This window comes from Halteromyces radiatus (assembly GCF_025201355.1).
Source record: "Halteromyces radiatus strain CBS 162.75 chromosome Unknown BX664scaffold_1, whole genome shotgun sequence".
Classification (NCBI taxonomy): domain Eukaryota; kingdom Fungi; phylum Mucoromycota; class Mucoromycetes; order Mucorales; family Cunninghamellaceae; genus Halteromyces; species Halteromyces radiatus.
In genome coordinates this window covers 3,797,334-3,812,358 of record NW_026251687.1, presented here as the reverse complement: position 1 = coordinate 3,812,358, position 15,025 = coordinate 3,797,334, and the positions used below count along the sequence as shown (strand labels likewise).

Genomic DNA, 15,025 nt, shown 5'->3' with positions numbered 1-15,025 from the left:
ATATGGTCAAACACCTTTTTTTTTTTTTTCATTGCACAACATGTGTATCATAAATCATGGGGTTTAGATGGTTCGTGTGTATTGTATGACAAAAGGAATATATGGATAATTATCTTTATTGATATTGAAGATGAAGAAAGAGATGAAGATATATTTTATTTTATTTTTTATAATAGTACATATACGTAAGTAAAGAAAAAAATAAAAAACTAATCAGATCTAACTACAAATTGACTATCAGCAGGTAAACAATCAATGAATAATTCCAAATAGGTCGATGAGGAGAATAAAGAGGGGTAAACACGGGCGACTTTAGCTTGAGGCATGGCGGTAATGGACCCGGACAATTTCGGTTCCTTTTCCAAGTTGACTAACGTAGCCAACTGAGAGGTACGAACCAATCCTTTGACGACAGCAGAAGGTTGATAAAAAGAGATGTAAGGATCCAATTTGGTTTGATTTTTGGGCATCATGGCAATCCAACAATGAGTATCTTGATCTTCATGATGCATCATGGATGGTTTGATTCGGTAACACCAAATATAAGATCGTTGCGATAAAGCCTTGGCTTTTTTTTCCAAAGAAAGCGATTGTTTGCGGGTCAGTGAGTGTGCTGCCAAGTCCTGTACCGGAATCAAAGATGGTGATGATTGTTGTTTTTGTTGATCTGTTACATTGCTGGAAATACTATTGTTCCGTGATAACCCGTTCCCACCATCCAAATTAAATAAACTTTCAAAAAGAGACCGACGACGGCGAGTCTTCGTACCAAGAGGTTGAGATGCACCAAGAGAAAGAGATCGAACCAATGGTATTAACGAATTTTCTCGACTACTAGCAGGTGCTGATTGAGATGTTGATGATGTTGATTGAGTAGGTGGAGTAGATGTTGCATTTGTGATGGGATCAGGTGCACTTTGAGGACTTTTTGCGTCATCCGATAAAGGTGGAGCTGGAGTAGACGAAGATGACGTTGATGGCATGGTGGTATCCTGATGTTGTGATGATGGTGGTACTGTTGGTGGCATGATGTTTTTTCCTGCTGTATCCAAGGATTGAAGTAAAGGAGGTTGTGGCATCATCATGGGGTTGAATGGCATACCAAGTCCAGGTATGGGCATCGTGGGAAAGTCATAATTGAGATGATGATGAGATGGAAGGAATGATGGTCCATGAATCATAGGTTGAGGCATTGGAACGATAGGTCCTTGTGTTGTTGGAGGAACCTGACCATAAAAAGTAGAAAGTAAAGGTGGTGGCAAAGGCTGTTGTTGTTGTTGTTGTTGTTGTTGTTGTTGTTGTTGGGATTCTGTTAGTAACACAGGACCATGCTCCATGTGGGAATGCCGTCTCTGATGTAATACAGGCTGAGGTGAATGCTTACGTTGTCGTAAAGGTGATGAAGATTCAGAAGATGGCCCTATGATCGGTGAGTTTGTCCAAGGAGGTGAGCAGTGACCATTGTAATGTTGGGATAAGGAAAGTCTCCGTCGGTGTACTCTATCTTCATGTGACAGTGGCAGATGCATTTGATGTTGTTCCGAGAATATCATATCGTCATCATCAAATTGGTTTTCATCATCCATTGAATAAAGGTGACTGGATTTCACATACATTGAATTGTTGTCGAAATGGGATGATCTTCTGGAGGGTCGATTGGTTGGTTGAGGAGGTAGGCTGCGACGTCTGGACAGTGAAGTCGAAGGTGTTGAACTGGAGGGAATCATGGGACCAATATACCGACTGCCTTTTCTGATATGATTGTGCACCCTTGATGTATTTGTCGGATCTAGGATTTCATGTTGATCGATAAGATACTTGTCGTTGTCATATTCATCACCGTGGTCATAGTCATAGTCGTAGTCATAGTCATTTTCGATGTCTATATTGTTGTAAGGGCTATCTGGGTTGTGATGCTCTTTCCAACCATAATAATAATCACGTTGCTGTTGTCGTTGTCTTTGCATTGCTGCTAAGGCTTGCCTTGAATGTGATTTTCGATATGTTGATGACCAGGGTAAAGCAGGTGCTGCATCATTTATGTAGTAATCATCCAACAGATAGTCATCAGGTATATTTTCTACAACAAAAAAGAAAGAAACTAAATTTAGTGCCTGCTTCCTTTTTTTTTTTTTTTTTTTTTTTTTTGGTTGACAATCCCCACTGAAATAAAAAGAATTAAATAAATAACTAGTGGTTACCTTGTATTCCATCATAAGAGATATGGTATATATCATTGTCATCATCGAAGTAATTGGACTTTGAGTAAGCTGATGGAGTATTTAAGAATGGAATCTGTCGTGGCCCTCTTTTGGAATGTGAATGTCGTTTTGTTGAATGAAAACGTTTTGACTTTGATGAATAGCGATCTTGTTGTTGGTATCGAATATCATATTCCGGTTGTTCCCAAGGATATTCGGAATGTATGTACACCATAATGTTGTCGTTTCTTTTTATATGAAAAAAAAAAAGTTAGGAGAAGCGGAAAAAGAGAGAAGAAATCGTTAAAGGCACATTTTTATAGTTGTTTGAGAGCCTAAATTTGGTAATACCGACTGTGTTTGAAAGAGTTTCCAATAAAGGTAGATCTAACCCTACAACTTCTTCTATTGACAACAAAAAAAAAAAAAAAAGTGTTTCAAGATATATAATAAGGAATCTCTTTCAAATTGATAAGTAATAAAAGGAAGTTTTTTATTTAATTCATATAAAAGTTTATTGAGGTAAATCAAGAGAGGTCATATACAAAAAAAAAAAAAAGATATCTATATACAAAGAGGGAAGAACTATAAAGTACTATGTGGAAAAAAAAACAAACAAGCTAAGCAGTGATCATAGAAGTATGTTGTTGTTGTTGTTGTTGTTGTTGTTGTTGTTCTTGACGTTTTTTCTTGGAGGCCATGAAAGCAGCACGCATCTTGAAATAATCTTTATGTAAACCACATTCGGTTTTTTGTTGACCCGCCCATCTACCATCACGTTCACCTTCTTGACCTGTAGGTTTCTTTGTAGAGTGATGATCACCAATTGATTTGTAACCTTGATCAATTAATGCATTGTAAGGTACTTCATTGGCCCGAATGTAGGTCCATACTTGTTGGAAATCCCATAAAGCCAAAGGATTGAGTTTGATTAGACCAGTACCATCTACTTCTAAAATAGGAATATTTTCTCGATCACCACGTTGACTTCGACGACGACCAGTAATCACAGATTTGACATTCAATTCTTCATATGCGCGACGTGCTGGTTCCACTTTGACAAGATAATCATACATATCTTCATCCACCTTCCAAAGATTGGATCCATGTTCTTGTTCAAATTCGGCAGTAGTTGATGCATCCATAGGCTTGTATACATGAAGGGGAACTTGGTATGTTTCTTGACATCGTTTGGCCAATTCAAGTGTTTCCTCAAAATGATACAAAGTGTCTAAAAAGATCAAAGGTACCAAATGATTTTGATTTCGATCGATACTTATTTTGTTGATCATATCTACTGTAGCAAGTCCTATTTTTATAATATTAAGAAAGTTAATATACAAATATTCATATATACATTATAGCATTCATTACCAGTCAATCCAAAAGCAGTAGTTTGATAAAGATTTGGTAAATGATCAATAGCCCAAGATAAGATTTCAGTAGGGGATAAAGTCCAAAGGTATTTGTTAATATTTTCTAGGTACTCTTTTGTCAATTCGGAACCTGAAGTGATTTGTTGAATATTGGATGATGTGCTAACAGGCATGATAATAATAAATGTAGATATATGAATAAATAATGGATGATAATAATAAAAATGAATAAGATGAAGTAATTATATATATATATATATATATCTAATGAAAAGAAAGGTAAAGAAATTGAAATTGAAAAGAAATAAAAAAATTTATTTATATGAATGAATATGCGGACTTTTAACGATATGGATCAAAATTTGGCCAATGAAGAAGAGAATCGATGGTGACATTCTATTCAAAAATTGCGGTGGAAGAACCCCAAATGTCTAGTTTATACGTATTGGATGATTCATCCAATGAAGATATTGATTGATTTATAATAATGGAATAGATAAGAATTTAAACACAAAATACCCCAAATGCAAAGAAAACTTTCTTTTGAATTTCCCTTTATGAATAATACATACTTAAGGATGAATAATCCAAACTCGCTCAGGAACCGTGATTTAGTTTATCTTTTTCTTCTGTTCATCACTATTGTCATTATTAAGATGATTATTATAATGATGATTATTTAATGATCTGTTCGTGTAAAAAAAAAAAAAAAAGGTGACTTGAACTCCTAGATAGGGATGATCAGTGAATGATGATGATCTCTTCAGTTCATAAAGTTCTGATGACAGGATGACGTTAAAGTAACATGATTGTACATTGTGTGTCTACAGTGTATGAATCCTATGATGTGATCATATATAGTAGTATCTCTCATATACAAGTTATTCTGGCACACCTTATTAGAAGAGATTCATCACTGTGGTTTAAATAAACAAAAATATGCAGTAATATACAGAATGAAATAAGAAAGGTATATCATTGTAAACAAGGGAGGAAGATATCTATATATGGTAATCAAAATACAATAGAAGCATAAAAAAAAAAGGATGAAAGGTATCATAAACTTTGAATTAAAAAAAAAAAAAAAAGACAAAGACAGCAACAAAAACTTTTATAGTAATAGTAAAAAGATACAGTATGATATATTTGAATTTTTTTAAGTGACTTTATTATTATTATAGGAATCTTTATACTGTGTTTGAAAAGAAGAAATGGGAAATGATTAGTGTGATGATCAACTATACTATATATTTGTATGTGTGCATTTACCAAAAAATGATTCACTAGCGCAAGGCCTAGGAGTATCACATCAACCAATCCAGGTTGTGTGATACAGAGAGATAATAGATCAACCTAAGAAAGTAATAGAGGAATCGAGAGAAGAAAAACAGATAGACCATACAAGAGACATACGACTAGATAAAAAAAAAAAAAAAAAAAGAACATCAAGAAGACACCAACAAGAAGCAATTTTTTTTTTTTTGGTGATTTTTTTTTCTGTGTTTTTTCTGTAGAAGAAAGAAAAGCAAAAGAAAGAGAAAATAAAAGAAAATGTCTTTTATATTGTTTTTTTTTTCCTTCCAATCATATTGAGACTATCAAATATAATCGTGATTATTCTATTAAATAAAATATTTCAGGTTTATCGATCAAATTCAATCATTCATCATCCAGTCATTAATATGTTATAATTCATATCTAATAAAATAAAAATCAAAGGCTACTTGTAGATCATATATAGCAGGGAACACGGAGATTGAAAACTTGTCTTTTTTTTTTTTTTTGGCCCTAGGGTCTTGAAGAAGGATTGGCCAGCCACTACTTTTTTTTTTTCTCTTTTCTTTTTCTTTCCTTTTTCCTTGAAGAAAAGCTAATAGAGTGTTTCTTGTCCCTTTTATCACTCTCAAGGACTTATATATTATTCAAATACTCCCTCAACCGATATGGCTGGTAAGTGTTATTTACTTTTTTTTTTTTTTGTAATTCAACCTTCTGATATGATGGGAAAAAAAAAAGTTGATGGAGTGTCTCTTTTGGTTTATTATGATGACTTTTTAAAAAGGAAAAAAAAAAATAACACAAACTATTTAACTCTTTATTATGAAATATAACTAACTCAATAGTTTTATTCTTTGGTTTATTTACTTGTGGTTATTACCATAATAGATCTCGGGTTTGACTTTTCAGATGACCAGGACGACTATCAAACGTATGAAGATGGGAATTTATCTACTTTAACGGAGAAAACCGATATTTCCACCGAACAACAGTATCATCTATCCAACGTAACTGACGACTTGAATAATGCAGCAGCATCTTCAGATAATCAGACAAATGACAAGGACGATTCTGATGCTACCGATATAAAAACTTTTATGGAACATCAAGAAAGCTCTTCTGGGACGGATGAACAACTGGACAATGATAGTTTTACTAAAGAACCCGACTCACTCATTCCATCCAATAGACTCTTGGAAGCTCCTAATGAAGGTTTTAGCTCAGAATCCTTATTACAGGCTATTTTGACAGAAGGTAATTAGAAAAGTGTAGAATAGACTTTTATATACATATGAAATAATATTAACGTCTTCTTTTGTTAACAGAAGCAAATGAAAGTGATTTAGATGACAACATTCTTATTGATTTGGATGAAACTTTAACTTCAGCAGAACGTGTTTACAAGTTTAATAAGAGCAACGTTATGTTCTATAGGTAATATAGGAAACAAATGAAAATATATATATATATATATATATTTATGACTTTATTATTTTAGACACTTGGTAGCCAAGGAATTGCCAAATGCACTATATGAAGTAGATACCAACGAAGCAATAAGTGAAATGTTACCAGTGATCCTTAAAATTGCTTATGATGAAGATGAAGCTGTACGAGAAACCTTTGTTAGTGAATTGGACAAAATTATCATGTACTTTTATCAGGTAAAATCAAATGATTACATAAAATATAACCTATACTAACATACTTTGTTATTATCTTTAGAATGCACCTCCATTGATGGAAACAATTCAAGCAACCAAATCAACTCTTTCAACACAACATCAACAAACGTTACATAGTGAACAGGAGGACAATGATAGAACGTTAATGACTACTGAACAAAGTGAGTCAACAAAGGAAGAGAAACAACAGAACGACAATGGCCAACATGGGACTGATCACGTGGAAATAACATCATCACAACAGCAACTTTATTCTCCAACAATGAACAATACAGTCGACAAACAAATCATAAACAATAACAGTGTACAAGAAATGGAAGAAAAAACACCATTTGTGGAACAACAACGTCAAAATGCATCTAACACAAATCAAATTCCTTCTAGTGAACAACAATCAACATATCAACAACCTCATATTCCGGCAAAGAAATTTAGCTCTATGTTGATTGCTCTGTTATTGGATCAAAATTCAAATTTGGCATCTCTTGGACAGCAATGTATTGTTTCTGTGGCTGCAGAACTGGCGTCAACACCACCAGATTCGGAAAGAGCTGCTCTTGATCGCTACTTATTGGATACCGAAATATTTGATGGAGTTGTCATGGGTCTGATGGATATTGTGGAAGGCAAAATCAATAATGAAGAAAATGACGAACAAGGGGAACAAGGAACAAAGAATACAGATAATGAGGAAGAAGGTTTATCAGCCAACTTATCTGCAGCATCATTAGACAAAGATTCTTTTTCTTCTTCATCTACAACCACTGGTGTTATTCGTCGGCCATCTGCTACCCCTGGATTTGAATCAAGTTCTATGACTCAACCTTCTGATGATTCTCGTCAAGGTGAAATGAATTTAGCGAAAATGATGTGTCTTTCGGTAAAAAAAAAAAAAAAAAAAAAAAAAAAGAAAAGAAAAAAGGAAAACAATACAAAAACGAAATAGAAAAATGATAACATCACTAATACAGTTATTTATATTTATTTAGTTGATCTCTGCTTTGACGGTTGTCTTGGGTCCAGAATGGGCTACCGAATTCTGTTTACCTATTGTGGAACGATTATCCCCAGACCCGATGTTTTATGTCCGTAGGGAAGCCGCTGGTGCCATTGGTAGTCTTGCCACTGTTGTTAACGCTGATGTTGCCATGAATCGATTGGTAAGGAATGAGTAGGAAGAAAAAGAAAAATAGTAGAAGCCATCATTGACTAGACCTAATCTTTTTATTTATTTATTTGTTTATTTTTCTTTTATAGCTTCCATTATATATGAACTTTTCTCGTGATACTATTTGGCACGTTCGACGATCATGTGTATTGGCTTTACCATTTTTATGCAGTGTCCTACCTGAAGAAACTAAGACTCAGGTCGCTATAGAAGGTGTCGAACTCTTCAAGACTGATGTCTCAAGGAATGTTAGAAATACATTGGCCGAAGTGATAGGAGAATTGATTGCGAAATTTTTACCTGAAGATTGGGAAACATCTGGCAAACCTGGAAAAGTAAATTCTGTTTGAAGAAAAAAAAAATGAAAAATAGGGGAATACTGATTTTTTTTTTTTGATGAATGATGTATAATAGGTACCAGACCAATTATTGAATTTCTTCTTATCACTTGGTGCAAATGGAAATCCGAATCAAATGTTCAAGTTGGAAACAGATCGTGCTCTTATATGTGCTTATAACTTCCCTGCCGTAGTATTAACTGCTGGTGCTGATTATTGGGACTCTCATTTGAAGGACACTTACCTCAGTTTAACCAAGGATTATCAAATCAAAGTGCGACGAACTTTTGCCTATTCTCTTCATGAAATTGCTCGTATTATTGGACCTGAACGTACTGAAAGAGATTTGGTTCAAATCTTTGCTCTCTACTTGATGGATTTGGATGATGTAAAGCAAGGTGTATTGGAACATTTGGCTGAATTCTTGGGAACGCTGGCCGTTAGCTCACGCAACGAATATATTCCAATCTTAACCGAAGTATGGGACGGGGTGATGACCAACTGGCGATTAAGAGATATCTTGGCTGCTCAATTACGTGAAATCGCTTTATTGTTTGACGCTGCTCGTGTGGTGGAACATGTTCTTCCTTTGGCTATTCGTGCATGCAATGATGAATTTGCTGCTGTGCGTGAAACTGGTGTTGAAGCTGTAAGTATTTGTATAATATATATATGTATATATACTGAAGACTAATAATATATTTTTCTTTAGTTTCCTGTCATTTTGGAAATTGTTAAACGCGCTGTAGATGAAGAAGGTGAAAATCTATCTCATGATGATGTTGAAGAAGAAAATGAAGATACCAAGGAAAGCAAGCGAAACTTTGCTCTTGCTCTATTGAATCATGTTATGGAACGTTTAGACGAATTCGTAAGATCTGATATGTACCGTGGTCGACTAGTGTAAGCCATTATTTCTATACATATATACATAAGTTTATATAAAGTGAAATATACTAATATATTTTTTATATTTATAGGTTTACTCAAATCTGTCGCTCTTTGTTGGATGCTGGGATTTCTGCTGGTGACTTTGCCTCTTTCTTTTTATCTCGACTTGCACCTTTAGCTGTTGATAATATTATCAACGTCCGCATTGGTACAGCCCGTACTATTCGTCAACTCTATCTCAATGATGCTTATCGACAAGAGCTTACCACTGTGGCTTCAGTTGATGGTATGGAAAATGACGATGATGAAGTACCAATTCAATCAAGCAAACTATTAGAACAAATGGTATATCGACTTGCTTTGGATACAGATCCAGATGTGCGTATGTTTGTTTTAGATTTGGTGGATCCCGAAGTACTGCAAGAAAAGGAAAAGGTACTATTAACAGCGGCAGCATCATCTAAACAACACGAAGACGAAGAGGATCAACAATTTGACGGTGCTACTGACGACAGCGGTATGGTTGGGACACCTATGCAAGATATTGAACGCTCATCTACTCCAACAAGTAGTACTCTGATTGGCACAAACGCGAATGAATCATCCTCGACAGGTCATCATATTATGCGGAGGATTCTATCCAACGAGGAAGAAAATGATGAATCAAATGTTGAATACCACCATATAGACAACTCCAAAGTTATTTCGACACAACCGGATGAAGTGCAACAACGGCAAGAAACAGTTGAATCCGTGGATGAACATACTAGTGACGAAGAAGGCAAACATACTACCAATATGAACGGTGCAGTCAATGCAAGTCTAGATAATGATCAGCATTCTATTCACAACAACACGGACGATACTGGAAGTGATGATCTTGATGATGAACATACCTCGGGTACACCTATGGATTGCACTGAGGATGGTGGTCAAGAAAACAGCAACAAGAAGGATAACCATGACGAAGATGGTGATGAAATGATGATGGAGGCTGAACGTGATGACTGTGAAGAAGAACCTGCCATGATTGATGACGATGATGATGAACATGAACCGACATTTACTGACGAAAAGGAAAAAGGTGAATATGTTTATTTGTCCAAATCTCCTCATGGTTCCATACTAGCAAGTTCCCCTACATTGAATGCTGGCAAGGATACGACTTAGATCTTCTCTCTTCCTTCTTTTTTTTTTTTTTCTTTTTTCTTTTTTTATTTTGTTTACTCTTATAGTTAATTATTTTTTATTATATTATTTTATTTCTTTTTATCTTCTTCCTCTTCTTTTCACTACCCCATCTTCCAGTGTAGCTTATATACATTATATAGTTTTAGTTAGTTTACCATCGATTTTTTTTTTTTTTTAGTGATGTATCTATTTCCCTCTTTTTTTTCACTTTTTTTATTGTACAGAACGATGACCTTTTTTTTTTCTTTTATGTATTCATATATTTATATATATATATCCCTTCCCTTTTTGTTTTCTTCCTATTATCTTGACTTTATAATAAATATTCTGCGCATCCGGTTTTAGTGATGACACCATAAAAATGACGGATAATACCTCTCTGTTGATGATTATTGAGAATCTAGAGGATAATGACCATTGTGATTGAAAAAAGGATGAATAAGAATTTTATTGAAGTAATATATAATAGCTAAGACTAACATTAACAACCCATAAAATAAGTTATGGCTTTGTACAATGCTTTTTTTTTCCACTTGTTGACATTGACTTCCCAGAAGAAATATGCATGGACAGCATGCAATGAAACCGACCAAGAAAAAAAAAAAACAGGAGGACGATTGAGCCAATTTAGATCAGGAAAAAAAAAAAAAAAAAAAAAAAGAGAGATAAGGAAAAAAAGAAAAGAAAAGACCCTGAAAAATTTTGGAAAAAAAAATCTTGACTCCTTTGGCGCACATGAAGTTGGTAATTATTTAGGTTAGAGTTCTGAAACCTGAAAAATGACTGGAAGTGGTTCGAATGACTTTCTAAAAAGACTTAGACTAGCGTAGACCCATTAGGCAAGACTGATTCACCATTAGTCACTCTTTATTCGTCATCCATCATCTGTCATTCTTTATTTTATAACACTATCATTACCATCATGCTAATATCGTATATCAACCCATCACATATCATCTCTCATAAATAAAAAAAAAAAATAAAAAAAATAAAAAAAGAACCTAATGGTAAATTGAAAAATGATCATTGATTGACTTCGCCATTATGCATTTGAGAATTTTTCAAGCTTATGCAAGTTGAAGGTCATTATAAGGATTGTACATGTTGGTGTTGATCAGGGGATGAATGAAGGTTATCGAAGAGACATAGAATATCATCAGTATGAAGGATTATTCATATGAATGATTGTTTACATGTATATATTTTTTAAGGCAAGGTTTCACTGCACCGGAATGCTCTACATGTTGCATCATAGAAAAAAAAAAAAAGAAAAAGACATGGATGATTCCTTGAGGGAACACTATTTCCTTCTTTTTGCAGGTTCTCGGTGTCTTTCTATAAATAGTGGTGGATAAACGTATTTGCCATCTCCGGTTTGCTTAGTTTTGAAAGGAACAATGGGAAATGGAAGACTCAACAGAAAAAAAAAAGTCAGAACAAATAAAATGAACTATCATCATCATCACCATCATCATTACTATTGTTATAGTGATTATCGTGATCATCAAAAAGCCATGATCTTTTTTTTTTTTTTTTAAATAGAAACGGATAGAACAACCTAATAAATATGTATACTGGTATCAGACTGCATGGTTTTTAATTTCTAATGAACAAATGAATCAGCTGTGCTCCATCTAAAAAGGAAGTATTCAGTTGACATTGAGTAATTTTTTCTTTTTTATTTTTTTACTCGGTGATAAGCATTTTTTTTTTCTATTCACGGTTGATGATGATGATTTAGACATTATATACTAACAAGACGAAATATGAAGAATGGAATGGACAACAAGGGGAGTATAGAAAAAAAAGAAAATCAATAATATGAAATGACAAACGGAATGAGTGAAACCGAGGAACAAGGTGGTTCGATCGTGTAACCAAAGGAGAATGAAAAGGTTGAACCGGAGAACAAGGGAATGTATTAAACCGAGGACAAGAGATCGTGTGTGGTCGCGTGAGGTGGTGTGTTTGCATAATGATTACTTATCATCAATTTATTTTTGTTTAGGTTAAAAAAAAAAGAAAAAAAGAGAGGGGGAAGGGGTTATTTTGATTTAGCCGCCGACAAAAGTTACATAAAGTATTATATTTGTTCTATTTTTCATTTTCTTTGTTTTCTTTTTTCATTCTTTACATAACATCATGTCTACAGCTGTAATTCCTCAAGGTACCATCTATGAACCTCGGTCTTATCACGATACCAATAACAACAATGATAATATCAAAACAAATGTATTATCATCTACTGTACCTGCTTCATTGTTACAACCCAATCAACAAGAAACGGAATCTGAAGAAGAAAAGAAAAAAAAGAAAAAGAAGACTTTAAGACATGTAAGTTATTTTTTTTTTTTTTTTTGGTTAACTTTGTATACTGATGACGATGATCATCATCATTATTTAGGCTGTTGGGCTTATTGTCATTGACCCTATCACAAAAGGGGTACTGATGTTATCAAGCAAGAAAAGAGAAGGTGCTTACGTTTTACCAAAGGGTGATTGTTTGGTAGAACCTAAAACTGAAACTTATGAAGAAGCTGCCTTCCGTGTCTTATATGAAGCTGGTATCAAGGCATCTAGCTTATCACGAAAAGTGGGTGTATACACTGAAGCCAATAAAAAAGGCAAGATTATTGCTCATCATGCTATGTTTGAAGTCTCCTCTTTTACTCTTCTACAACCTTCCCCAGAATTTGGTCGTACTAGAGTTTGGGTAATTATACACGTTATAAAATGAATCCTATTTTCTAATCATCATTATCATTCTATTAGGTATCCTATGAAAACGCTATCAAAGCTAGCCTTGATCGTCCCATGTCCTGTATTGCATTGAAAAATTCATCCATTCGCCAATGATTTCCCCTAATTTTACATATATCACTTATAACTGAATAAAAAGAAATCTTATTATTGTTGTGCCTTTTCCTATACATTGTCCCATATATATATCAAGTTTTATTATCGTAACAATATCATCATCCAATATCAAAAAACAAAAGACATTTTCAATATAAAAGTATTCTAATATACTAGTGAACCTGACTATAAACTATAATCCACAACTGTGAAAAAAGAAACAAAAGGAATTGAGTAACATTCTTCTGAACCCATTCTTTTCCTCTGCTGCATCAGATTCTTTTTTTTTTTTTTTTTTTTTTACCTAAAATTTAGATCATCCACCATAAAACTATCTTGACAATTCAAAAAAAAAAATTCCATGCACGTGCGTGTCCTCCCAACATTGCAGGATGATGAAGAAAGAAACCTTGCCAAGGTGTTCCCCTTTTTTTTCGCCACTGTAAAAATTCCTATATTATCATTCCAGGTTTTTCCGGTTACCGTTGGGAAAAAAAAAAGAAAATAAAGAAGTATTTAGTTGTTTCCCCCCCTTTTTTTTTCCACTGTGTTCTAGGCACCCCCAACAAACCAATTCCAGCTACCCGGATCCTCTTTATCAACACCGACAACCACTATCTTAGCCCAAAAAGTTTTACTTACTATTTCCAAAATCATAAAGATAAAGTCGTATATATATTTATATAGATGTAAGACAGATTGGTAGATTCATAGATCATGATGAAAAAGAAGGAAATGTCTTTTTCTATCAATAATGAAAGAAAGAGAAAAAAAAAAAAAAAAAAAGAGAGAAAGAAAGAGAAGATTTTCGGAAAATGAAAAAGACCCTTATTTTTATTAAAAAAAAAAAAAAGAAAAAAAAAACTATACAGCTACTAAATATCTACATAACGTTCCAAAGGTCCTCCAAAGCACAACATACTTTGCCACATGCTACAGATGCCGATAATGAATAGTTTGATATACCTAATAAAGAAAAAACATGAGTTAATCATCATTATTATTATTTTTGAATATCTACTTTTGACTTACCAATCTTTTCATCAGTATATGCATCAGCAAATGTATCTTCCCCTTTGGCCATAGCTCCCACAGCAATTACAAGTGGTTTTTCATCTAGATTCAATTCCTTGAAATAACTGTATAGTCTTACCTTAGGCGCATTCCATGACAAGGCTAGTATCAATAAATAAGAAAAAAAAAAGAGTCATAAAAAATAAAATAATGCTATATATATATATTTACCGAGTTTGATTGCGTCTTTGGGTAAATGTTGAATCAATGGAGGTGTAATAATTTCAAGTAATTTCGTTTGTCCCATTTGACTAGTAATATAACCTCGTTCCAATAATTGAACTAGATAATTAAAAAATAAAAATGAAAGATGAATCATCATATATATATATAATTCTTCTCAAAAATGAACTTACTCATTAATCCAGAGAATCGTTTGATAGTTCTTGGAATACGACATTCAGGATTGATACGAATAACGACTCCTTTGGCTGTATGAATATATACCTATATATGGAAACAAATTCCAAAAAAAAAAATACTAAGTATCATCGTATAACTCATGTATGAATGCAAAAAAAAAAAAAAGGTTTTATTTTGATAGAAATATATCTTACCTCCAGGTGACCAGCCTTGTTAAGAGGACTATCCAAAAGTGTAAGGAGACACTAAAAAAAAAAAAAAGAATAGGTTAGTTCGATCTACTTCTTTTTAATGATATTACTATGATCATTATCACTTGACGAAATGAACTTACTTGATGAACAATATCAGGTCGAGCATCAGCAATATCCCTTCCAAGTCGTTTCAATATTGATTGATGTTCATCACAGTTCAATAGTTGCATTTTACTGTCATATCTATTTGGATTCAATTTGGCGGCTTCTAATGAAGCATTTTCCAAAATAACAATTACTTTTCGCTTTTGCTGAGGTATCACTACATTTGTTTCGTCTGTAGAAGTTGATCCATTCACTTCCATATTAGTTGTATTTGAGTGGTATATACAGATATTCAAAAAAAAAAA

General features: G+C 33.6%; 5 protein-coding genes across 5 annotated transcripts; 2 read left to right on the top strand and 3 right to left on the bottom strand.

Moving 5' to 3' along the window:
* Window positions 1-8: 8 nt before the first annotated feature.
* On the bottom strand, window positions 9-2,470 carry BX664DRAFT_355313 (uncharacterized protein). The gene is made up of 2 exons (XM_051547806.1): window positions 2,202-2,470; window positions 9-2,080 (listed from the first exon to the last, which is right to left on the bottom strand). The coding sequence occupies exons 1-2, from the start codon at window positions 2,434-2,436 to the stop codon at window positions 210-212; spliced, it is 2,106 nt and encodes a 701-aa protein (XP_051405522.1). The 5' UTR covers window positions 2,437-2,470; the 3' UTR covers window positions 9-209.
* A 301-nt stretch (window positions 2,471-2,771) lies between these two features.
* Window positions 2,772-3,850, bottom strand: BX664DRAFT_322470 (phosphoadenosine phosphosulfate reductase). Its single transcript, XM_051543502.1, has 2 exons — window positions 3,576-3,850; window positions 2,772-3,510 (listed from the first exon to the last, which is right to left on the bottom strand). The coding sequence occupies exons 1-2, from the start codon at window positions 3,748-3,750 to the stop codon at window positions 2,822-2,824; spliced, it is 864 nt and encodes a 287-aa protein (XP_051405521.1). The 5' UTR covers window positions 3,751-3,850; the 3' UTR covers window positions 2,772-2,821.
* Window positions 3,851-5,365: 1,515 nt separating this feature from the next.
* Window positions 5,366-10,208, top strand: BX664DRAFT_273513 (armadillo-type protein). Its single transcript, XM_051541223.1, has 10 exons — window positions 5,366-5,527; window positions 5,744-6,109; window positions 6,181-6,289; window positions 6,354-6,519; window positions 6,581-7,420; window positions 7,530-7,700; window positions 7,798-8,043; window positions 8,123-8,695; window positions 8,759-8,949; window positions 9,027-10,208. The coding sequence occupies exons 1-10, from the start codon at window positions 5,521-5,523 to the stop codon at window positions 10,105-10,107; spliced, it is 3,750 nt and encodes a 1,249-aa protein (XP_051405520.1). The 5' UTR covers window positions 5,366-5,520; the 3' UTR covers window positions 10,108-10,208.
* Window positions 10,209-12,270: 2,062 nt separating this feature from the next.
* On the top strand, window positions 12,271-13,052 carry BX664DRAFT_355310 (uncharacterized protein; the record flags this gene model as incomplete). Its single annotated transcript, XM_051547805.1, has 3 exons — window positions 12,271-12,462; window positions 12,533-12,841; window positions 12,901-13,052. The coding sequence occupies 3 exons, from the start codon at window positions 12,271-12,273 to the stop codon at window positions 12,982-12,984; spliced, it is 585 nt and encodes a 194-aa protein (XP_051405519.1). The 3' UTR covers window positions 12,985-13,052.
* A 762-nt stretch (window positions 13,053-13,814) lies between these two features.
* BX664DRAFT_322466 (Alpha/beta knot methyltransferase) lies at window positions 13,815-15,001 on the bottom strand. The gene is made up of 6 exons (XM_051543501.1): window positions 14,756-15,001; window positions 14,616-14,666; window positions 14,415-14,505; window positions 14,230-14,340; window positions 14,017-14,160; window positions 13,815-13,950 (listed from the first exon to the last, which is right to left on the bottom strand). Exons 1-6 carry the CDS (start codon window positions 14,978-14,980, stop codon window positions 13,868-13,870), a joined length of 705 nt encoding a protein of 234 aa, XP_051405518.1. The 5' UTR covers window positions 14,981-15,001; the 3' UTR covers window positions 13,815-13,867.
* Between the last annotated feature and the right edge of the window lie 24 nt (window positions 15,002-15,025).

Excerpts from the sequence above, each read along its gene's own strand:
- BX664DRAFT_322466 (XM_051543501.1), bottom strand. The coding sequence starts at position 14,980 with ATGGAAGTGAATGGATCAACTTCTACAGACGAAACAAATGTAGTGATA. Across the intron at positions 14,341-14,414 it reads ACGATTCTCTGGATTAATGA|TTCAATTATTGGAACGAGGT; the intron begins GTAAGTTCATTT and ends TTAATTATCTAG. Across the intron at positions 13,951-14,016 it reads ATATACTGATGAAAAGATTG|GTATATCAAACTATTCATTA; the intron begins GTAAGTCAAAAG and ends TTTCTTTATTAG.
- BX664DRAFT_273513 (XM_051541223.1), top strand. Across the intron at positions 7,701-7,797 it reads ATGTTGCCATGAATCGATTG|CTTCCATTATATATGAACTT; the intron begins GTAAGGAATGAG and ends TTTCTTTTATAG. Across the intron at positions 8,044-8,122 it reads CATCTGGCAAACCTGGAAAA|GTACCAGACCAATTATTGAA; the intron begins GTAAATTCTGTT and ends GATGTATAATAG.
- BX664DRAFT_322470 (XM_051543502.1), bottom strand. The coding sequence starts at position 3,750 with ATGCCTGTTAGCACATCATCCAATATTCAACAAATCACTTCAGGTTCC. Across the intron at positions 3,511-3,575 it reads TACTGCTTTTGGATTGACTG|GACTTGCTACAGTAGATATG; the intron begins GTAATGAATGCT and ends TTATAAAAATAG.
- BX664DRAFT_355313 (XM_051547806.1), bottom strand. The coding sequence starts at position 2,436 with ATGGTGTACATACATTCCGAATATCCTTGGGAACAACCGGAATATGAT. Across the intron at positions 2,081-2,201 it reads CTCTTATGATGGAATACAAG|AAAATATACCTGATGACTAT; the intron begins GTAACCACTAGT and ends TTTTTGTTGTAG.